Raw genomic sequence first — 24348 nt, 5'->3', positions numbered from 1 at the left:
TCAGTGTGAGGCCCCCACCAATGCTGAATACAGCAGGATAATCACCTCTTTTGACCGGCTGGTGATACTGTCTTTGATGTACCCCGGGATGGGGTTTGCCCTCTGGGCTGCCAGGGCACACTGCTGACTCACATCGAGCCTGCTGTCAACCAGCACCACCAGATCCCAGAACGGGAAGTTTCTCCTTTGGAAAAACTAACAATTACCATGGTTGAAAGCAGGAAACAGAATAGAGATTTGAAGTTACTTTTCATCTCCATGCCTGTTGCATTCATTAAGAGAAGTGGTCACTAATGTTTTCACCTTTACCATTTGTTACATTTGCAGTAAGTGAGACTATGAGCCTTCCCTGAGCTTCTCTTTTTAGATCAAGAGTTTTTAGGTGTGTCAGTCATGTTGCAGCCTCATTAGTGTCTGTGTGACATCCCTCGGTAAGACAGGATACAAGAAAGGGTGGCACATTCCTCTTCTGAGCACAGCCACAGCACACATTAGAAAGTAGCAAGATAAGTCAATATCAACTATGAAATTTTCAGCTTTTTCAAATTGAAAGAATGTCCAGAAAATATTTTAAGTAGTGGATGAGTCCAGGAAGCAGAATACATTACAGTACCTAGGTGGTTTGCCTGTCTGCCATTGACAGTCACTTCTGTAAGAAGTGACACTTGCATTGTAACATGCAGAAACTCTGAGCCCTTTTTCATCACAGCAGCAGTTGGGTGGCTGCTACTGAGCATGCAAAGAATGGGGGTGGCTAAAGGAAAAGTCTGAAAATGTCAAAAGCTCAAAAATGCTTTCTGCTTCTTTCAGTGCCTTCTGCTTCCAAGCATTTGCAGTCTCAGGTTAACTGCCCAGCTCTTATTTTCTTCTGGCTTTTCCCCGCTGGAATAATTATCCTTCTAAATAATCTCTCAGCACCACTGATCTTCACTTCGTTAATAGTTTTGTGGAAGTCAATGGCTTTATGTTAACTTCTCCTTTCAAGTGAAAAATAAAGTATATGTGAGACCACTAGCAGCTGCTGTTGTTGAAGAGGAGTTACAGCTGCCCTCTTCAGGTAGTGGAGAACAAAGTTGCCCAGCTAGGCAGCTCTGCATGCCTTCAAGCTGATGGTGGTAATCTGTAAAATTCTGCGTGCACCTAAGATTAGGTTCACATTTGGAAGTACATGCTTAAGTGTATAAGCCCTATTTTGTCGTGTATTTTCCCTTTGAAAACAATGGAAACTAGTAATCTGATAGAAGTTGGATATTCTGTACCTTTGTGGATGTGGATCCACATCAGTAAGAATATGTGTATACTTTCATGTACATACACAAAAGTTCTTAGAAAGTTCAGCTTGCTGAATAGCACATGTACTTGAACCAAAATAAGAGTATCCAAAAATGGCATTGGAACAACATAGCTTTTATAAATGTATTAGTGGTGGTGTTCTTGTTTGTTTACTGTGGCTAGGGACATTTCTTGTATTTATGATATGAAGTCAGAATAAGACTGTTCCTGTCCCAAGGACTCACATCCTATTACAAGAGAAGAGACAAGCAGACACCATAGGGGAAACACAGTGGCAGTATGGAAAACATAAGCAGCAGCATAAGAGCAACCTTGTATCCCAGTTTTCCCATAAAGCTTGTGATTTCCTTTAAGCTCTGTCTTCTAGAATTGACTTATTAACTTAGTTTTCGTACATTTTCATTGGTTCTAGCATGCACAATTGTGGACAAAACCAGAACATGGAAGTGTGACACTGAATAGATAAGTCACCATCATGTGACAAACAAAAGCCCTCCAAATGTTTGTTTCTTAATTGTAAGCCAATCTTTTAATTTTGGAGGGAAAGAAAGGAGTTTAAATGGTTGAACCTAACTAATGACTGGAGTGGAAGATAGTGAAACGGCCATGCCAACATCTCTTGGAACCCTCTACTAACACGCCTTGTAAATTTAAGTTAAGAGCATCTGATTTGGTTAAATAGGGACAAATTTCAGAAACAGGATCCAAAAGTGCTCTTGAAATGGCTGGAGTTTGGGTTAGAATGCATCCAGGTGGATATATGAAGGCAGGCTATTGAAGTGTCGATACAGCTTCAGGGTTTGAGTTATTTTCCCCATTAGACTGCAGAGCCAAAATACTGAGTGGGCATAAAGGTTCATCAAATGCATAAAATCAAAAGAATTGTATAAACCCTAACAGTAAAGTCTGTTCCTCTTCAGAGCTCAAATTTTCCTGTCTTGCTTCTCCTCATATCTACAGTTCTCCAGCCTTAAGATCTTAGTTTCAGTGTCCACCCAAGAGAAGAAGGGCCTTTCAAATGCCAAACATAAGTACAATGACCATTTTCCTAACTTCCCTCTTCCAGATGCTCAGACATTTCTGGCATCATAACACAGAAGGTGGGGGGCAAGGGCAAAGATGACAGATCTTGTGTTCCCTTTGCCATCTTTAAGTTTCAGGATAACTTACTTTGTTGAGGTTGTAAACAAAAATAAGTATTCTCTTAATACTTTTCTTCATGACAAGCACGGCTAAACTTAGATTGCTCTGCTATTCTAGGGCAATCCCTTGCTCTGGAATAAAGGGCGTCTGTGTATACTGTTGATTATGAAAGTCAAGGTGGTAGTGCCATCATGCTTCCCCAACTAAGCAAATGATTTAATCACCTTCTAAATGTGGAAAAACTAAGAATAATGCAATAATAAATACATTTTGTCTAGTGTGCCACGGCACAGCGAATTGGATCATGTTAGGCTTCGTCTGCTGCCTAATGCAATGTAACATAGCAGATAAAATAAATCAAATGGGTGACACTCTATTAGACTTGAAAGATGATAGCTCTTGTAAAGCAACTGATGTGAGAATATGTCAGTGCGGTAGATTTCAGATGTTTATTGAAGTCCTGAGTGTTTGAAACCCAGCAAATGCATATTTTAAGGGCTATGAAACAAGTGACTACAAATACAGCAATATGCTTATTACTGACAAAGCTCTTGCCTGAAACAGAATTCAGCTAAATTTTATGTTTTCTTTGTCTGCTCAATTCATTTTTTTCATTTCTGCATGTGCTTCCTAGAGACATTGGCTTGAACTTCAAAGCATACCACTACGAATGCTTTAGTGATTATCATGGCAGCTAGACTCAGAGGTTTTACTTGCAAAAGTTCAGTAGTGCCTACCAAAGATCGTTTTAAGTTTCAGTTTAATCATATGGATTCAGAAATAAATAGTTTCCAAAAAATATTTTTGATTGTTTTCAATATTGTAATAGAAAGTTATGTTTATTAGGGTCAATTGTAAGGAAGGTTTTAATTTGTGTTTCTTTCTTGTATTTCTTTCAACTGTTCATTTTAAATGCTTAGAACAATTCACTGTGTGATTCATTACTTGAGCCTTTAAAAAATTGATCTGTTAATTATCTTTCAGTAAATAAGCATGGAGTTGCTGTAAGGGTTGTGGCCAATTAGGAAGCCTATGAAGTTGTTCCTATTCTCTTTACTTAAAGCTGTGGGTTTTGTTTCTGTTTTGCTTGCTTTATGAAGGCAGAACACTCAATTCTCACTCAATATGCAGTTTAAATACATTTTTTTATTTCATCATTGAGATGGCATTGTGAATTAAATTTTTCAAAAGTATAGGCAAAAAACTGGTTCAACAGCAAGGGGTTTTTATTATTTTTTTAATATCTGAAAAAATAGTGGAAGCACCTTTATTTATTAAAATAACATGTGGCCTTCCCAAATACAGTGTTTATTCTATAAAAATACAATGCATTTTCTTAAAGTTTACAAATAAATTGTTAAATTAGTTAAAAATTAAATTTAAAGTAGCTTCTTCAAGAAATTTGTCTTCTGGATCAGATTTTTATCTGTGTTCTCAACAGCAGAATAACAAGCTGTGAAGACTAAATCTGCATTTATGAAGGCGCTGTGCCCCCATTAGTTTCTGGATTTGTTCTCCATTAATTTTAATTATATAGGAGGTTTTCAGAGTCTGATAGGATAATGTTAAGGTCTTTGGGTACTATGCCTGTAATTTTGGGTTTGTAATCTCTTTGGATTTTGTTTAAGCTTAGCCTCTGTGAGTACTTAAGAGTTTTAGAGTTCTTCACACTTGTTCTTCAGATTATTAAAATGCTTCTCTAATGTATCTTCCTCAATAATTAACATGTATACATAATTTGGAATTAATGTTGCAGTTAATATCTGAAGAAAAAAATTAACATTAAATGTGTTTGGGTTTTGTTATAGGTATTACATGATAAAACCAAGAATCTCAAACTAGAACAAAAATATAATTAACTTTCTTTCTCTGTGTAGCCCACTGTTTGTGAACGGGAGCTCTGTGTATTTGCTTTCCAAACATTAGGAGTGATGAACGAAGCTGCTGATGAAATTGCAACTGGGGCTCAGGTAGAATTATGTAATGCTTATTTCATGTCTGATTTTCTATACTAAGTCTTCTCAGTCTCTTCTAGTATTTATATTGATTTATATTCCCCATATGAGTACTGTTTGGTGAGTATTATTTATTTGTCCACTTTTATAGCTGTAAATACACTGTTTTCTGCATGGTGTTTTCAAACGGTACTAATGAGGTGCTTCCATTGTTTTGCTTCCATGTAATTAGAGTAAGTCTGTTTTCTTGTTCTGTTATATTCAGTTAGGTCACCTGGGTTGTTAATAAAGGCAGCCATTGTCATTTGGAGATAATTCCCATTTATTTTCGCCTAATGAGCCATTACTACTCTCATGCAATTAATAAGCTACTTCCTGTTCATGCTGTTGGGATACAGCTATCCACTGAGCATCTGTTGTTTTGATCATTAAATAACAGTGGGAAAGTCCTTACTGATGTTTTTCTCTATTCTCAAGTATCAGGAATTTAATATAAGTTTGCTTCCTGAGTCTAAGTTCAGTTATTAATGTAGTTATAACCATATCGCTGTTTTCCTTCATAATTTTGTATGTGCCTTAAAACAAGGTATTTTAAACTATGTTTCGGAATCACCATTTAACCTTAGATTACAGTAAATTCAAAAGTTAAAAAGATCTTATGTTTAAGATACTTTTAAGATCTTAAGTTAAAAGTTTACACATCTTACGGAAAAGTGCATTCCTCTCTGATTTCCTAGACATCTGTCACTCATTGTGCATTTACGTAGTAAGCAACATGGTTTTTTTGGAAGAGCAAACATTCAGTTCACTTAACTTTAACTAGCACTAGTGAGTGTAGCCACTGGAAATAAACTATTCATCTGGGAGCCTGAATACTGCCTATGAGCATATCCTCAAAGGAAGAAACTTGCAGCAGTGTACACCAGCTTCTTCACTTCAGAACATGACTACGGGATCTAAACATCAGCTCTTCCTCTGATGTCTGAAGACCTTTAGATGGCTATATTTGCAACATCTAGCATACGAAACATTGGGATACCTGTGTAAGCTTGTAAGAAATGGAGAGAGGTGTGCTGATGAAGCCCCAACTCTTCCTCAGCCTGAAGTCCTCTGAAGACCTCAGCTATGTGTTTCTGGGGAGCTAGAGGGGTTTTTTTTTTTGATTCAGGCACTTAAATGGTACATTACATGTACATTTAGAATCATAGAATATTTTGGGTTGGAAGGGACCTTTAAAAGTCATCTAGTCCAACCCCCTTGAAATAAACAGGGGACATCTTCAACTAGATCATATGGCTCAAAGCCCCATCCAACCTAACCTTGAATGTTTCCTGGGATGGGGCATCTATCGCCTCTCTGGGCAACCTGTTCCAGTGTTTCACCACCCTCATCATAAAAAATGTCTTCCTTGTATCTAGTCTAAATCTGTCTTCTTTTAGTTTAAAACCATTACCCCTTGTCCTATCACAACAGGCCCTACTAAGAAGTTTGTCCCCATCTTTCTTTTAAGCCCTCTTTAGGCACTGAAAGGCTTCAATAAGGTCTCCTCAGAGCCTTCTCGTCTCCAGGCTGAACAACCCCAACTCTCTCAGCCTTTCCTCATAGGAGAGGTGTTCTATCCCTCTGATCATTTTTTTTGGCCCTCCTCTAGACCCGCTCCAACAGGTCGCTGTCTTTCCTGTACTGAGGACTCCAGGGCTGGATGCAGTACTCCAGGTGGGGTCTCACGAGAGCGGAGCAGAGGGGCAGAATCATCTCCCTTGATCTGCTGGTCACGCTTCTTCTGATGCCGCCCAGCATATGGTTTCTGGGCTGCGAGCGCGCATTGCTGGCTCATGTCCAGCTTTTCACCCACCAGTGCCCCCAAGTCCTTCTCCACAGGGCTGCTCTCAATCCCTTCATCTCCCAGCCTGTATTCATACTGGGGGTTGCCCCGACTCAGGTGCAGGACCTTGCACTTGGCCTTGTTGAACCTCATGAGGTTCACATGGGCCCACTTCTTGAGCTTGTCCAGGTCCCTCTGGATGGCATCCTGTCCCTCAGCATGTTAGCTGCACCACTCAGCTTGGTGTCATCTGCAAGCTTGCTGAGGGTGCACTCGATCCCACTGTCTATGGCATTGATGAAGATATTAAACAGTCCTGGTCCCAGTACAGACCCCTGAGGGACACCACTCATCACTGATCTCCATCTGGACGTTGAGCCATTGACCACTACGCTCTGGATGTGGCCATCCAACTAGTTCCTCATCCACTGAACAGTCCACCTATCAAATCCATCTCTCTCCAATTTAGAGAGAAGGATGTTCTGGGGGACCATGTCAGAGGCCTTACAGAACTCCAGATAGATGACATCTGTAGCTTTTTCCCTGTCCACTGATGTAGTCACTCTATCATAGAAGGCCACTAGGTTGGTCAGTCAGGACTTGGCCTTGGTTAAACCATGCTGGCTGTCTCCAGTCACCTCCCTGTCTTCCATGTGCCTTAGCATAGCTTCTCGGAGGACCTGTTCCATGATCTTCCCAGGCACAGAGATGAGGCTGACAGCTTGGTAGTTACCAGGGTCTTCCTTTCTACACTTTGTAAAAATGGATGCAATGTTTCCTTTTTTCTGGTCATGAGGGACTTCACCTGACTGCCACAACTTTTCAGATGTGATGGAGAGTGGCTTGGCAACTACATCAGCCAATTCCCTAAGGACTCTGGGATGCATTATGTCAGGTCCCATAGACTTATGTATGCTCAGGTTCCTCAGGTGGTCTCGAACCTGATCTTCCCTTACAATGGGAGGGACTTTGGTCCCCCAGTCCCCATCTTGTGGTCCATCCACTCGAGAGATGTGGGAAGAGAGGTTGCCAGTGAAGACTGAGGTAAAAAAGTTGTTGAGTACCTCAGCCTTCTCCTCATGCATTGTTACCAGTTTGCTAGTCTTTTTCATCGGGGGGGGGTATGCTTTCTTTGCCCCTCTTTTTCTGGCTGACATACCTATAGAAGCCCTTATTCTTTGCATCCCTTGCCAAGTTCAGCTCCATCCGTGCCTTGCCGATCCCATCCCAACACAATCGAGCAGCATCCCTATACTCTTCCCAGGACACCTGTCCCTGCTTCCACTGCCAGTGCATTTCCTTCTTGCCCTTTAGTTTGACCAGCAGGTCTCGACTCAGCCATCCCAGTCTCCTGCCTTCCTTTCCTCATTTCTTAACATCTGGGGATTGAGAGCTACTGTGCTCTATGGAAAGCGTCCTTAAAGATCTGCCAGCTCTGTTCTGCTCCCTTGTCCCTGAGGGCAGTGTCCCAGGGGGTCCTATTGACTAACTCCTTGAATAGCTCCTAAAATTAGGGAAAAATTAGGTACAAACTTACATGTTACATTACATGTACATTGTACATTAAGTACAAACAAGTAGCTCTCACTTCTCTTTTAAATACAGCTGACATGAGAGGTGGTCCTGGTTAGCTCTCAGTCTGTTTTTTATGTAGGTATCACTCCTGCAGGTATCTGTGGAGCTTGTTCTAGATCTCTAGAGTACCTCTACATCTACAGAGCTTTGCTGTAGAGTACAGAAGTGATTACAACCTTAACGGTGCTAAAGGGAGTTAGATAAGAGGTTTTGTCCATTTGTCCCATTGGACCTAGGTAATAAGTTTTGCTAAGTTTCACTCTAGTGATAGCACTGCACCCAGCTCACAACACCTGGTCTGTTTGAGCTCCCATTCCTGTTTGCAGAAAGAATTCAGCAGTTCTAGGGTTTGATTCGTCAGACCTATTTTTGACATTAGTTTAGGATAGTGTGAATCACATCATAGACTATCAGCACAGTGGTTATTTTCTCCCATTGATTATAAAGAGAGCCTATGCTGACGAGTAAGAGGTAAGTGTTCGCATTCTGAATCTCTGCCTTCTGTCATATGAATCTTCTTCCAAATCATTTTTTGTAGTGAAGGAGCCTAGGTATAGGTTCCCATTATTAGAAATCACATCCTGTTTTTTTCTGCTGTGCTTTTGGCTAGTTTCCTGAGGTATACACCCTTATTTTGTTACTCCCAGTATTCTGATGGCTCCTCCTTAATAATAAGTGATTGTACTTTCTAAAACTTTCAAGCCCAAACTCACCTTGCCTTATTTTAGTCACATAGTCAAAATGCCTGAAAATTAAATGCCTGATTTGTTGATAGTTCAGACTTGCTGTAGGGAGTCTCTGGAGAGAGAGAGGCACTGTCTGAGAGACGGATGTCGTAAGACGGAATTGTCATCAGCAAGTGTCATCTTGTCCTCCTTGAAAATATTTTAATCCTTACTTACATACTTCAGTACCTACAGGTGCAGCTATAAGGACATTACTAGATCCACAGCACTTCCTACTACCAAGGAACGCCTACACCAGTTTGTATTAGACTTACCTCCGTGTTTAAGTTGCTCTGTGTTCCAGCAGCTCAAAACCATGATCTCAGGGGAAATTGGGGGTTTAACTAAGTCTAATCTATGCACATTTTCCCCCATGTCAGAGCAATATGCAGGTATCAAGGTGAGAAGCAATATAGGAGTCAATAGCTGGTTTAAAGGAAGGCTTTGGATTGGTGTTCTAAGAACTGTACTAATTTTAAGACAAAGTCCCATCACGCAAATCATAAAGCAAGACAACTTTGAGTTACTGTATTAAGAGATCTGGGGACTCAAAAGACTCTTCCCTAGTAGTGTTTTGTGACTGGAGGCTAAGAAGTGCTTCTGAGAAGCAGGGTGTATGAACTCGGGCTCAATTTTATGGTAATACATTTACACAGTTGCAGGCCTGTTGCCTGACCTGGCTGTGTATGCAGACTCCTGGTCTCCTTTGCAAATGCTAATGCAGATGCCCTATTTTAAAACATACATCACACTTATAGATATCATAAAGTGGAAAGTAATCAGACCACCATGGAGGAAGGGATCATTATTTAAGTAACTTCATTTTTCAATATATGTAGGATATTTAGTAACTGGAACTAACAGAATATTTTTAACCTGATGGAGAAAATTGTCCATTCATGCTAAAGGAGCAGAGGAGGAGAATGGCAACAGTATGACTCACCGCAGCGCAGTTCCTTTTCCCCTTCATCATGATTCTTATTTTCATTCTGCTAAAGGACCATAATTTTTTTTTCCTCCAAATGATCAGATACAATGGCAGATACATAAAAACTTCTAGAACAGCTTGAGCTGCGAGATGAGATCTGATCCGTATGGAGTTGTGGGAGGAACCAGGGATGCCTACGAAGTACGACTCATCTCAGCTTTTCCTTTCTTTCATGGAAAAGTCTGTTTTCACACAGGAATGTTTTTGGGATGCACAGAAAAAACAGGGAGAAGTAATTTGCAGCTATATTTTTCTGTAGCAACTTTGGATTTCATTATGAGCTGGATTTAGGTTTCACAGCTGCCAGAAAGCTGCATTCTTTCTGGTTTGTGATTGCTGTATTCTATTTTTAACCTCTGAATTACAAATTTTGAAACTTATACAGAAATCAGTTGCTAACTTGTAAATGTGCTTATGTGCACATACATGATTGCATGCCATGCATGATCTTGTGGTGAAATCTAGGAAATCACAGATATTCAAAGCCATGTTGTAATTTTGTACAACAGGATGGAAGGAAGAGAATCTCCTAGTGTGAGCTGTGCAAATGACTGTTAAATCACTGCACTGTTCTGGCTTTAGCAAAAGCAATGTTTAGAAGTGTTTCTATGATTGCAGTCTTCAGGAGAAGAGCAGGCAGTGGTACAGATTGACAAACCATCCCTCATTCTTGAGCAACATTTTTCACTTGCATCTACTGTACAGAGATACACAGATCCAGCACGACCTCATTTCCCTAGAGAATTAATTTAATCCAGGAATTAGCACATATGCACAAAAGAAAGCGGAACTGCAAACAATGTATTTGACATGATAGTACATTGCACTGGGAATAATGTGCCAGGGCTGAGCCCAAAGCGTGTTGAGGTCAACAGAAAAATTTCAGTCCTAAACTCTGTCCTGTGGATAACACGGTTTGGATAATATAGGTAACAAGGAAATATGGTATTACTATAATGTGTAGAAAAAGCAGACTGGAAGATACAGTATGAAGGTACATATATTGGATAAATATTTTTCTTTATCCCTAGGTGGTTGATCTGTTAGTATCCATGTGTCGGTCTGCATTAGAGTCACCTAGGAAAGTTGTCATTTTTGAGCCATATCCTTCTGTAGTTGATCCTAATGATCCTCAGATGCTGGCCTTTAACCCCAGGGTAAGTAGCTATGTCATAGTTTGGTTTTAATCATGCATGCGATTTCAAAGCAAAGCCTTCTTCTGGAGGAGTCTCGTTTACTGTAAGAGATACAGCTCCAGAAGATAGCACAAGCATGTGACTATTAACTTTGTAGCTTTTTTAACTGTCTCTGAGAAGTTATTTGACTATAAACTGTAAGTTGTGTTCAAAGTTATGTTGAAGCTAAGAAATTCTTTTCGGGTACAAATTCTACATGCAAAATTTTATATTCTTAGTGTCTTTCTTTCAGTGTGCACACTGGACACAAACAGAAAGATGGCCTTTGGGAAGTGTAGACCTTGTAAACTGGGGGATTTCCAGTCCATCTTTTTATTCTTAAAGTGGTTATTGCTGTCATCTCATTTTCTCTTTGCAAACAATTGTGTCCTTAAATGTAATTTTATCAAAGTTGACATAATAGTCAAGTTTTGTACAAGCATCAATTTTGAAGTAAAGAATTGTATTTGCACTGCTTGCTCCTCAGGCTGCAAATACGGCCTCTCAGGGAAGCCCTCAAGAAGCTGTGAGCTATTACATGTCACTTGAGCCATCCCCAAGGGCATAAATGAGAACTTTGGATGTCCTGCATTGGGATGCATTTCACTTTTTTCTGAACAAAGGCCAGTTAGCAGTGGTTCTTCCTCAGGAAGGGGCGAGCGTGTTCTGTAGCATGTGGGAAGGAAGACTTGCCAGAAGGTGCTTGGAAGGGGGCTGATGAGGAGACAGCTAGTCTGGTGGCTGGGCAAGGCAGGAGGGAGTCTGAAGCAGATGAGGGAATATGAAAGAGGGTCACACCAGAAGAGGAATGGAGAGAGCCCCTGGGCTGCCAGGGCCTGCACCGCCTCCTCCCAGCTTCTCGCCAGCGTGGACAAGGTGAAAGCCTATGGGCGAAAGTTGGCAAGACCCAAAGATGGGGAACAGTGGAGCTCCTGGAGGAGACATGACAGGTGGAGCTGGTGAAGCACGAGTTAAGCTCAACTACTTAGAAAAGGTGGAGCCGTCTGGGAGCGGTTCCCAAGCAGAAGGTAGGCAAGGATCAGGATGAGGCAGAGGGACAACTGAAGGACCTCCAATGTTTTATAGAGCTGTTAGCAAAGTAGACACATCTGTTTATTTAGCATTTTATTTAAAATCTATTTGGTCACTGCATTATTTAACTTAATAGCATGTTGTCCAAATAACTGTCAGAATGTGTGTTTAGTTAAAAATACTTGCTTAAAAAGTGAGCTAATTTTTTGTGTATCTTGGAGATTCCAGTGAAATTCAAGAAGAACCAACACGATAATATTTGGCGGGGGTGGGGGGATTTTCCTGGACTATGAATGAGAGAGTCTATGTGTGAGGTAGACGGAAGCTATTGGTTAGAAATGTTTGAAAGGATTGGTTTGCTGAACATTCGTCCTAGCTTTGGTTTTATACACACTCAAAGAATTCAGATTTTTGTAGAGCCACAGACTAATATTCTTTTAATTTGCTTATTTTATGCTACATCAGAAGAAGAATTATGACCGAGTCATGAAAGCATTGGACAGTATCACTTCTATTAGAGAGATGACACAGGTGAGTTCAGAAATCTTTACCTAACTTAATTGCTATTTCTAGAACCAGGAAGATGTTGTTACAGTGCTTGCCTATGATAGGGGGGGATGTCAACAGCATCATCTTTTTCCTATAGACCTGTAATAATATTAACATGTGTGTTAAAAATAACAAACCTAGAGTATCCATAATGTCAGTCAAATAAGAGTGATGAAGTAGAACTCAGATCTTTTGAAGTTTAAATAAGAGATAACAGCAGAATGGGACATTGTAATGAGATAATCACCAATTGCTGCATTTCTGGAAATATCAATGCCAAACTGGGTCTTTTATTTCCAAAGCAAAATAAATCTATTTTGTGACACTGTTCTGAATGATGGCTTTATTCCTATTATAGCAAAACACTTGATCAACTAAGTATGGTTGAGGACTTGGAAGGTTGATTCTCTCAGGATTACTACCATATGATTTCTCAATATTCACAGCGGAACAGAATCTGATAGCCATACTTACGTTTATTGTTACACTTCCTTTCCCAAACAGCCCACCTGATTATAACTGATTATTGAAATCTCTCCCATGTACCTTGCTTCTCCAACTGCTATATAAACGTTAACCTCACAACAGTTTATAGATATTACTTTATATAAGCATGGAATCATAGAATCATAGAATCATTTAGGTTGGAAAAGACCTTCAAGATCATCGAGTCGAACCATCAACCATGCCCACTAAACCATGTCCTGAAGTACCCCATCTACCCGCTTTTTGAATACCTCCAGGGATGGTGACTCAACCACTTCCCTGGGCAGCCTATTCCAATGTCTGACAACCCTCTCAGTAAAAAAATTTTTCCTAATATCTAACCTAAATCTCCCTTCCTCAACTTGAGGCCATTTCCTCTCGTCCTATCTCCAGCCACCTGACAGAAGAGACCAGCACCCACCTCACTACAACCTCCTTTCAGGCAGTTGTAGAGAGCGATAAGGTCTCCCCTCAGCCTCCTCTTCTCTAGACTAAACAGCCCCAGCTCCCTCAGCCACTCCTCATAAGACTTGTGCTCCAGGCCCCTCACCAGCTTGGTTGCCCTTCTCTGAACATGCTCCAGCAACTCAATGTCTTTCTTGTAGTGCAGGGCACAAAACTGAACACAGCACTCGAGGTGCGGCCTCACCAGTGCCAAATACAGGGAAACAATTACCTCCCTGCTCCTGCTGGCCACACTAGTTCTGATACAGGCCAGGATGCCGTTGGCCTTCTTGGCCACCTGGGCACACTGCTGGCTCATATTCAGCCGGCTGTCGACCAGCACCCCCAGGTCTTTCTCTGCCGGGCAGCTTTCCAGCCACTCTTCCCCAAGCCTGTAGTGCTGCATGGGGTTGCTGTGACCCAAGTGCAGGACCTGGCACTTGGCCTTGTGGAACTTCATACGACTGGCCTCAGCCCATCGATCCAGCCTGTCCAGATCTCTTTGTAGAGCCTTCCTACCCTCAAGCAGATCGATCCTGCCTCCCAACTTGGTGTTGTCTGCAAACTTGCTGAGGGTGCACTCAATCCCCTCATCCCAATCATTGATAAAGATATTAGAACAGGGCCCAACACCGAGCCCTGGGGAACACCACTTGTGACCTGCTGCCAACTGGATTTCACCCCATTCACCACAACCCTCTGGGCTCGGCCATCCAGCCAGTTTTTCACCCAGTGAAGAGTACACTTATCCAAGCCATGAGACACCAGCTTCTCAAAGAGTATGCCATGAGAGACAGTGTCAAAGGCCTTGCTGAAGTCAAGGAAGATAACATCCACAGCTTTTCCCTCATCTACTAGGTGGGTCACCTGGTCATAGAAGGAGATCAGGTTGGTCAAGCAGGACCTGCCTTTCGTAAACCCATGCTCACTGGCCCTGATCCCTTTCTTATCCTGGACTTGCCATGTGAGTGCTCTCAAGAGAAACCATTCCATAATCTTCCCCGGTACTGAGGTCAGGCTGACAGGCCTATAGTTCCCCGGTTCCTCCCTCCGACCCTTCTTGTAAATGGGCGTCACATTGGCAAGCCTCCAGTCCTCTGGGACCTCCCCTATTGACCAGGATTGCTGATAGATGATAGAGAGTGGCTTGGCAAGGACCTCTGCCAGTTCCCTCAGTACTCTTGGATGGATCCCATCAGGTCCCATAGATTTGAGAGTGTCCAGACGGCGTAGTAGGTCACTAACTATTTCCTCCTGGATTAAGGGGGGGTATGTTCTGCGTTTCATCCTTACCTTCCAGCTAAGGGGGTGGAGTACCCTGAGGATAACTGGTCTCCCTATTAAAGACTGAGGCAAAGAAGGCATTAAGTACCTCAGCCTTTTCCTCATCTCTGGTTGCTATGTTCCCTTCTGTATCCATTAAAGGATAGATATTCTCCTTGGGATTCTTTTTACTGTTAACATATTTGTAAAAACATTTTTTGTTGTCACTTACAATAGTGGCCAGATTGAGTTCTAGCTGAGCTTTTGACTTTCTAATTTTCTCTCTGTATGATCTAGCAAGATCCCTGTACTCCTCCCAAGTTGCCCGCCCTTTCCTTCAGAGATGATAAACTCTCCTTTTTTTCTTGACTCCTAGCAAAAGCTCCCTGTTCAGCCAGGCTGGTCATTTTCCTCAGTGGTTCGACATGCAGCACATGGGAATAGCCTGGTCCTGAGCCATTAAGGTTTCCTTCTTAAAGAATGTCCATCCCTCCTGGACCCCTTTGCTCTTCAGGACTGTCTCCCAAGGGACTCTCAACCAGTGCCTCGAAGAGGCCAAAGTTTGCCCTCCGGAAGTCCATAGTGGTGGTTTTGCTGACCACCTTCTCTTGCCTCACCAAGAATTGAAAATTCTATCATTTCATGGTCGCTAAGCCCAAGACGGCCTCTGACCATCACATCGCCCACCAGTCCCTCCCTGTTTGTAAACAATAGATCTAGCAAGGCTCCTCCCCTGGTTGGCTCACCCACCAGCTGTGTCAGAAAGTTATCTGCCACACACTCCAGGAACCTCCTAGATTGTTTACTCACTGCTGTGTTGTATTTCCAGCAGATGTCTGGAAAGTTGAAGTCCCCCACGAGGACAAGGGCACACGATTCTGAGACTACTGCCAGCTGCTTGTAGAATGATTCATCCGTCTCTTCAACCTGGTTGGGTGGTCTATAACAGACTCCCAGCACAATATCTGCCTTATTGCCTTTCCCTTTCATCCTTACCCATAAGCACTCCACCTTGTCATCACAATCGTGGAGCTCTGTACAGTCAAAACACTCCCTAACATAGAGAGCCACCCCACCACCTCTCCTTCCTTGCCTATCCCTTCTGAAGAGCTTATAGCCATCCGTCGCAGCACTCCAGTCATGGGAGTCGTCCCACCATGTTTCTGTGATGGTGACTAAGTCATAGCTATCCTGCTGCATGATGGCTTCCAGCTCCTCCTGTTTATTGCCTGTGCTGCGTGCATTAGCATAGATGTATTTGAGCTGGCCTATCGAATCCACCCCTAACATCAGCATGCTGCCCCCAGGCTCATATCTGGTGCACCTAGTTTTATCCCTTACCTCCTTCAAACCCAGTTTAAAGCCCTCTCTATGAGCCCTCCCATGTACCTTGCTTCTCCAACTGCTATATAAACGTTAACCTCACAACAGTTTATAGATCTTACTTTATATGTATTTGTAAAGTACTTTAGGATTCTGGAATGAAGAATGAGGTGTATAGAGAGGAGTAAAATAAATTGAAAATTAAAATGAACATATTTTTGTTACTTAATGTAACATCTTGTAAAAATTTCAGAAATCGTGTATTTCTGTTACCTAATATAATGTCTTTTAAAAAGAAAAATAACCACCATTTTGCTTTTTTAAATGTTAAAGTAATTCTTGGACTGATGGGCTTTAAAGGGATGCTTTGCACTGTGATTGAAATCAAGAAAGGTTTTCAAAGGAATTATAAGCTGATACAGTATTTTACTTTACCAGTTTATAACATGAAATAGTAAAAAACATGGAGTGGATTATCTTGGTGTATTTTGAGATACTTAATTTTGTGAAGTTCCAGTCCAATTTCTTAATCCAAGAGCTGAACTTATATAGATGTCTTCTGCTGTTCTCCCTGAGATCACCAATGTTTGCTATAATGTACTCATTTTGATGCTAATTATATGCTTATTATTTTTCTCCAGGGAAAATAATTGCTATATTAATTCTTCTTGTTGTCAAAACACATTTATAACTGTACAACGCTAAATGTCAGTAAAACTGTGATTTAAGCCTAATAATGAGTCCCATGTACTCATTTTAATAGATGAAATCATGGGCAATGTAACATATAAAATTTAACCTTATGATTTCAACTAGAAATAAAGAACATAATTACTCTTTTCTAGGCACCTTACTTGGAAATAAAGAAGCAGATGGATAAACAAGACCCGCTTGCACATCCTCTTCTACAATGGTATAAAATTGACTCACATGAGATGAGAATTGCTGAAGTACTAAGTTTAATGAATAATCACTTCACCAGTATAATTTGGTATAAGCTCACCCTAAGAATTAATGTCAGGGTTGACATTTGCAACTTTAGGTATTTCTGAACTGTTTCTGGACATCATCTGGGTCCTCTGAAAACACTGGAAAGACTCAGCTTGTTTGTACAGCCTCTGATCTAATTTTCTAGTCAAGATTTGGTCTACTTCTATCTGATAGGTTCAAAGGCCTGCAGCTGGGACCTTTGTGGTGGCCATTCATAACATTTTTAAGAAAAGTTCTGTTTGGTTACCATGTCTAACACATCTAACTGTTTCTTATTTTAGGGTTATTTCTAGTAATAGATCACATATTGTGAAGCTACCGGTGAACAGGGTAAGTGTCTGTGGGTTCTTTATTATTTTCTCATTTCTCATGGCTTGTATTAACATTTTAGATGGGAGTCTCCTAGCCAAACATAGATGTCTACATTCAAACTAGTCACATGGACTCCATTAATAGACAAGGGAGAGAAATAGGCAGTTTCAGGTCATGACTCATAGAATCATGCTGTGAATACCTAAAATAGGTCAAAGGAATAATGCTTGTAAAAAGCCTGTTTGAGGTGAGTACCTTAAATACAGGTGTCTACCTTGTAGTCATCTGAGATTGGATGAGAATAACTTCACTATTTGTTTTGTTACCATATAGAACATTAGATACAGGATTGTACGAAAAGCAGTGCACACAAACATGACGTACCAGGAGATCCACATACGAGTACACCTTAAAAAAAGTGTAGCTCTTCAATGTTAGAGAGGTGGTGCTGAGATTCATTTCTGAGTATTTGTGCCTCTGATGAAGGGCATAATAATCTGCAACCTTTCAAATCCAAACCTTAATTCAAAGCCAGCTCTAATCAGAATACCATGATGAAATTGTTCAATTTAATTACTTTACTAGAACCATATCGGGCTGAAATCTGTTTCAGAAACTTCCGTATGGTTCCTAAACTGGAAGACATTTTTGCTGTTTGATTTCAGGTAAAAACTATGGTAATGAGACCAATTTCAACTTAGTTCATGTCGCTATTTAGATGCAGTCATGTATTGTGCAAAACAGCATGGTATCTTACGAACTACCATTATGGAAATACAATGCTTTTGTGTTAATCAACTTCTTTTCACTTGTGCACTGTTATATTTTACAGCAACTAAAGTTTATGCACACTCCCCACCAGTTCCTACTTCTCAGCAGTCCACCAGCCAAAGAATCCAATTTCCGAGCTGCTAAAAATCTCTATGGAAGTACATTTGCATTTCAGTAAGTACATATATTCATATTAATCAAAGGTTGTCAAAATGCCATGCTATTTTTTTGTTCTTGCTGTTTGAGGTTTACAGCTGGGATTTTATTGTTTTAAAGGATTACTGATTTCATTTTGCATTTTACACTGTGGAATTTTACGCCTTCTTTTTCATTTTTCAGTGGTTCACACATTGAAAATTGGCATTCCATCCTGAGGAACGGCTTAGTTGTTGCTTCCAATACGAGGCTGCAGGTAAATAGTAGACTAAATAGCTTTAACTAAACTGTGCATGCTTGATTACATACTAGCTTAGACAAGTTTTCAGAAGGTGTGGTTCTGGTAGTCATATAGGTGGAAAAAAGGGATGGTTTCAAATACCCTCTCGTTTCCTGGAAAAGGTACTTATCTGATGCAATTAAAATAAATAATGCAACTGCTAAAATAGCTAGAAAATCCTATTGCTGGAATCAGTGTTTCAGTTTTACATTGCAGAGCAGCACCTCCAGGAGGCTTAGCTCGGTACTGCTTAAAAGCAGTCTTGGGATTAAAATTTAGAGCTACATGAACTATCTCAATGTTATAGGATCCAAGAGCATACTAGATTTACAGGAACTGGGTTTACAGCATCTTCTCTTCTCTTCTGGTTTCCTTGGGAATGGAAATATGAGTGTACTGGCCAGGAGAGAGCTATTGCAAACTTCAGTTCATTTTCTCGGACTAAATCATCAGGAGACCACTATTGCAGAGCAAACTAGGCAGTATCAGAGGGACTGGGAAGCTGTAACTCAGAGTATTTTAGCATCAGGGTTTTGACAGCTCTTCTCTACAGCTGAGTCCATGATACCTTGGAGGAGGATCCCAGGGTGCTGACTAAGGACACTGAAAAAAAGGAAAAGGAAATAGCTGCTATTCCTCTTAGTGTTTGGGGTGGTTTTATTAGTATCTTTGGAAGATAATTCCCCAAGAAAGCAGGATTTACACACCAAAATTCACCAAAGTAAACTGCTTTGTTTATGCTTATTTTTTTGTTGAGGGTTGAGATACTGGGAATAGGAGGAAGCAGTAAAGCCCTATTTTATATAAGTCATCATTTTTAGATCTCTCATACTCCTAAGGCATATCCTGAGCCCAGTTCATCCTATTTAGCCCAGTACCAACCAGTCAGGAAAAATATCTGCTCACCAAGTATCCTTTACAACATTGTAGCGTCTGGAAGAGTGAAAGCATGTTTGCACATTCCTGTGAGAGCTCTGGCACATTGCAGAGGCAATGTAAATATCATTGGGTCGGAAGAAAGAAATAAGGGTGAGCATGACTCTTAAGCCCACTGGTCGTAACATCTACCTAGGTAGGAGATACTCTGGGTTCCCATTTGTGCTCCAACTACTTGGTGAGTTTTCTTTAAAGGCTTTTCCACATAAAGCAGTCAGTCCCTGCAGGAGAAGTGAAACCCATACTTCCCCCTTTCCAGACAAGAAAATGACTGCAGGGCTAATAAAAAGTTCTCGCTTCTGTTGCTTAGCCCAAGCTTCATGACATGGAACAGTGATGTTGGTGAAGAAGAGTCTTCCCTTTCCTCTATTATTTTCAGACAGCTAGTAGCTTGTGGCTAAAGCGCAGTCCTGCAGTGATGGGATAAGCATGTCTGAATTGGCTCAGGCAAAAAGCTTGATTGAACCTATTCCTCCAGTACTCAGGCTGAACTAGTGACTAAATTTTTCTATAGCATATGACCAGTGTCATCGCCATCTTTTCATTTCTTACCTTAAAGAAAACAAAAGCAGTTGTTGCTGCTGTTGATTCAGAGGCCGGCTGAGGCTGTGCTTTCTGCCAAGGTTTTGGTGTGAGACACACGCTGAGCTCGCTCAGCCTTGTTAAGGCTGAAGTGTATTTGGCCATGTACAGAAGCACCCTCTGTAGGCATCCTCCATGGTAATGTTAGATTAAAAACAGAAAATGCAATTTTATGTATAAATCTATTGTAAAATTATGTTTGGGCATTTTGACATGGTTTCCATAATATACAGTATTTTAGTTGTCTGTTCGCAGCATGATTTTTTTAAAGACTTCTTTGAACACCATTTATTACCAGGCAGTAAATCAGTGCAGTGGGACAGATGCTTATCTACATTACAACCCGTTCCTATCATTATTATTTTGTCCAGCTAACCAAATTAATGTTAAACAATCACTCCGCTCTTTTTCAGCTCCATGGTGCAATGTTTGGAAGTGGAATCTACCTTAGTCCATTGTCAAGCATATCATTTGGTTACTCAGGTGATACTTATAAATCACTCTAAAGTTGGAGAAATATAGGGGGGTATCTTAGTCTACTGCTTTTCTTACCAGCATCACAGTTTACAGCACTGTATTAAATTTTATCTTTGTTGACCAAGATTTAATTTATTCAAAAAAGAGAAAATCTAAATTCCCTTATTAAATTCCTGTCCTCATTTTCCAAGGTACTGAGTATCTTGAAACTGTGCTTGAATTTGTGATTTTTTGTTAGTATCTGCCTAAGTCCATCAAACATTATCTATGGATTCATGGGCTTTTACGACCTGATCTGACAAAACAAATATTCATCAATAGCCATGTTCAACTGTGTATATTTAAGCATATTCCCAGATATTGCCATGTCAGGATTACGCAGAAGGTACAGGACAATGTGTTTATTTTAGCATGGGAAGGAGAGAGAACATAATTTGTCCCACCAGTAAATCCAAAAGTGAGTCATGCAGAGTTTTCCATATAAGAATTAAATCATAAATGGAACATTTATAATAAGAACAAGATATACTACTGTTTATTGAATTTCAATATCAATAATCTCTAAATGCACTTTTAGCTTTTCAGAGATGATACAAGTGTGGGAACTCTTTAGGACTCACTAAAAGTGCAGGTTGCAGTATCATCATCTAACAAAATGCCCTTTTTGGAGAACACTGCTTTGTCAGCTTTAATGTGTTTTTTCTCATCTCTCTACCTTTCTTGGTCCCTTCCATCTAGTTTCCTCCAGAAAGGAGGCCTGTGTTCCTTTGAAGTATGTAATATTTGATGCCAGTAAAAAACATGGAGGAGTTCTACACTCCCTGTTCCTTCAAAGAGTTAAACTTCCTCATAATTCACTCTGTGTTTGCAAACTGCCAAGAAAGATGGAATACTGGAAAGGCAAGGAAGCCTGTAGTAGCATACAGTACACAAATTTTATGTGAACCAACATAAGGAATATAAAAGATATCTAAGACACAAATGTAGGTGTTAAGATTTCTGAGACAGAAATTGGATCCAAAGTGGCTGACAAGTAATTTAATACTTTTATGTGTAGATAAATTAATTAACCAAAGTAGACTTTAAAACTTTAAATAAATTAACTACTCCTAAAAATTAAATGGACTTTGAATAAGTCTAAATCAAGTGTTAAAGATTAATATCTAAAGTTCTTTCTCTTGTCATTTTACTATCCCACCCACAATAAATCAGACTATGTTACTTCAGCCTGAGTAGGGTCAGTTAGACTCAAGACATGCTGACATGCAACTCTGTTAAGCCATCACCGAAGAGCATTCCTGAGCTGAATTCAGTGCCATTAAAGCTCATGTTTATCTGCTTTTGCACTTAATGCTAACTAACTTGACTTTCCTAAGGTCTTTGCAATACATGCAGATGTACTGGTAATTTCCAGGATTAAATTGAGGTATTCTATGACAAAGTTAACTAGTCTTTTGTGTGCCATGCACAGGACTGTGATTCCCACTCTGCTACCTGTTTCATTCTCCATACTTAACTTTGTTTATTATGGTATTTATATGTATCTTACAGGGTATCTTACATGATTTTAATATTCCTAGGGATGAACAAGAAGCAGCAGAAGGTGTCAGCTAAAGATGAACCAGCTTCAGGCAGTAAGGGCAGTACTACATCACAGGTACAGTACATCAGCCATCTCTGGAAGATTTATGGGTTTATGCTTGGGAACCTGATATCTGAAAAGGAGGTAATATACCCTTTGCGAAAGCTAACAGTTTTAATTTACTGAACAAAAGCAACAACTTCAGAGACGGCAAACATCAAATACAGCCCAACTGCTTTTAGTAACAATTTATGGGTTATACTGCAGGTCTTGTGCCCTTCTTTTCCAAGCAGAAGAATTTAGGAAGAGAATGAAAATGAAATACAGTTTGCATTATGACCCTTAGCAAGCCCTTGCTTTCTGATTTCTAGACTTGCAGAAGGATGCAAAAGGAATTGAGAGTGGTTATTGCTGGAAAATGAGTAGCGTTTCATTTATCGCAAGTCAGTTTTTCTTTTCGATGGTTTTTACATATTAAACCATTACAATTCTGCTTTATCTAAAGGAAACTCATAGCATTTATGTGTAGGGCTAAATTTTGAGAAAGAAATCTTGCATCTGTCTCCATAGTTAACACATAGAAACTACAGGATAATCTGGCTTTGGAGACAGGTTTGTATGTAACAGCAGAAGCCCTCAGAAATGGGAAGGCCAGTAAAATATCAGGGTAGTGGCCAAAGAATTGGTGATCAAATTCACCTTTTTTTTTCCTGCTATCAATTTGTTTATCAGTAATGTTCTGATATTTCTAATATTATTCATTCTGTAACAATTAGGAACTTTTTTTCTGGGTAAAGGAGTTCAAATGTCTCCTATAATAATCCAAGCAAATAATATAAATGTTTTTAGAAATTCTATTACATTTAGAAATAAAATGGAAATGTTTTAGAAAGACTGCCTCTATCTTTGTTAATTAATAAATTACTGAAAATAACAGCCCTCTCCATTGTTAGTTTTTTACTCAGTTTGTCTTACTGCACTAATTAAGTTTTCCTATGTTTTTACATCTCAGTCACAGAAGAAGGGACAACAGTCACAATTTTTGCAAAGCCGTAACTTAAAATGCATAGCCTTATGTGAAGGTAAGCCGAAAGCCCTTGAAAAACTGCTTTAGTCATGGACACAGTGTTACTGGATGCAAATCAGTGAGACCTTTAGCAGCAGGATTGGTTGTTTTGAGGTGGGAGACTCCTGGTAGGCGTATGGGTACTTGCTTAATAGCTGAACTTTATATTTCAGTTCAGAATGTTTCCCTTTTCAAACAAAACCTGTAACACATATTGAATTTTCATTAAATAATTATATGCACATAGCAACTGATCATCTGGTCTGTCTTTCAAATGTGATCATATTCCTAAGCCATCAAGATAACCCAAGTTGTGGCCTTTATTTGAAACACTGACTTTTTGCAAGCTCTTGACAAATGCATTAAACATCTAAAAGTCAGAAAAAAACAGCTTTCTTGTTGAATTTCCAAATAATTTTTCACTGTTCAGGCAAATACATTGTTCATATGGTAACCTGTCTGTTCTCTCTGACTGCTTCAGAAATTTTGTGGAGTTAAAATCCAGTGCATATGAGTACAGTCATTCATGAAAGACTTGGCCATTCTTTTAATAACTAATGAAACCTCAGCAGATTTTGAGAACAAAGAATTATGAAATTTGAATAAGAATTGTACCAGTAATTGGTAATCAGTCTCATTGGCCAAACAGAAAGAAATCATATTAAACTCAGTTTTCCCTTCATTTGGAGCATTAGTTTATTTTTTGAAGTAAAAATTAAGACAGACAGTGAAAAAGATGTTATTTCAAAATGGAAGGTTCAAGCTATATATGCTACTTTTTAATGCATATGTTTTTGAGAATGTTCAAGTGAAGTATTTAATATGATTAAGGAGATATCAGTCAACATGAAAATGCAATTTGACCTGGACAGAAAAATTCATAAATTTAGTTCTAAAACTTTCAGAATAAAATACTAAATGAATCTAGGGTTTACTAGAATTAACTTGGCCTTTAATGCTTGCAGTTTCTAAATAAAAATAGGGACTTTTTATCCATGTTGTTCTTTCCTCACACTTATTGATGGATTATCAATTTTATAAGGGTGAATTTTAAATATTTGATAAAAAATATTTTACAGCATTCATATTTACTTCATTTTTCTGTGAAAAGAAGTGTTTAAGGTAGGTGGTTAATATAGATTATAAATAAAATCAATTGCAAGAGAGAAATGATGGTTAAAAATTACAATTCATGGAAGAAATTACATCAAAATTGAATATACATTTATTCATGGTAGTGTTAGAACAGAATAGACTAGACTCTCTCTTGGAAGGGACCTACGACAATTATCTAGTCCAACCGCCTGACCACTTCAGGGCTGACCAAAAGCTAAAGCATGTTATTAAGGGTATTGTCCAAATGCCTCTTCAACACTGACAGGCTTGGGGCATTGACCACCCCTCTAGGAAGCCTGTTCCA

The 24348-nt window shown here is 39.8% G+C and overlaps 1 protein-coding gene and 1 long non-coding RNA gene across 2 annotated transcripts in view; one reads left to right on the top strand and one right to left on the bottom strand.

Annotated features, from left to right (window-relative positions):
* PARP8 (poly(ADP-ribose) polymerase family member 8) overlaps positions 1–24348 on the top strand; it is a 120256-nt gene that overhangs the window by 89646 nt on the left and 6262 nt on the right. The window contains exons 15-24 of the mRNA XM_030005025.2: positions 4314–4406; positions 10536–10661; positions 12177–12242; positions 16622–16689; positions 17048–17096; positions 17911–18023; positions 18189–18261; positions 20217–20286; positions 21861–21937; positions 22875–22944. Coding sequence (XP_029860885.1) covers positions 4314–4406; positions 10536–10661; positions 12177–12242; positions 16622–16689; positions 17048–17096; positions 17911–18023; positions 18189–18261; positions 20217–20286; positions 21861–21937; positions 22875–22944 — 805 coding nt within the window. The remainder of the gene's footprint in view (positions 1–4313; positions 4407–10535; positions 10662–12176; positions 12243–16621; positions 16690–17047; positions 17097–17910; positions 18024–18188; positions 18262–20216; positions 20287–21860; positions 21938–22874; positions 22945–24348) is intronic.
* LOC115337051 lies at positions 508–24277 on the bottom strand. The gene is made up of 3 exons (XR_003922016.1): positions 24176–24277; positions 4555–4560; positions 508–536 (listed from the first exon to the last, which is right to left on the bottom strand). It is a non-coding gene; the product is annotated as an uncharacterized LOC115337051 (long non-coding RNA).

This window comes from Aquila chrysaetos, chromosome Z (assembly GCF_900496995.4).
Source record: "Aquila chrysaetos chrysaetos chromosome Z, bAquChr1.4, whole genome shotgun sequence".
Classification (NCBI taxonomy): Eukaryota; Metazoa; Chordata; class Aves; order Accipitriformes; family Accipitridae; genus Aquila; species Aquila chrysaetos.
This window is presented reverse-complemented; position numbering and strand designations above follow the sequence as displayed.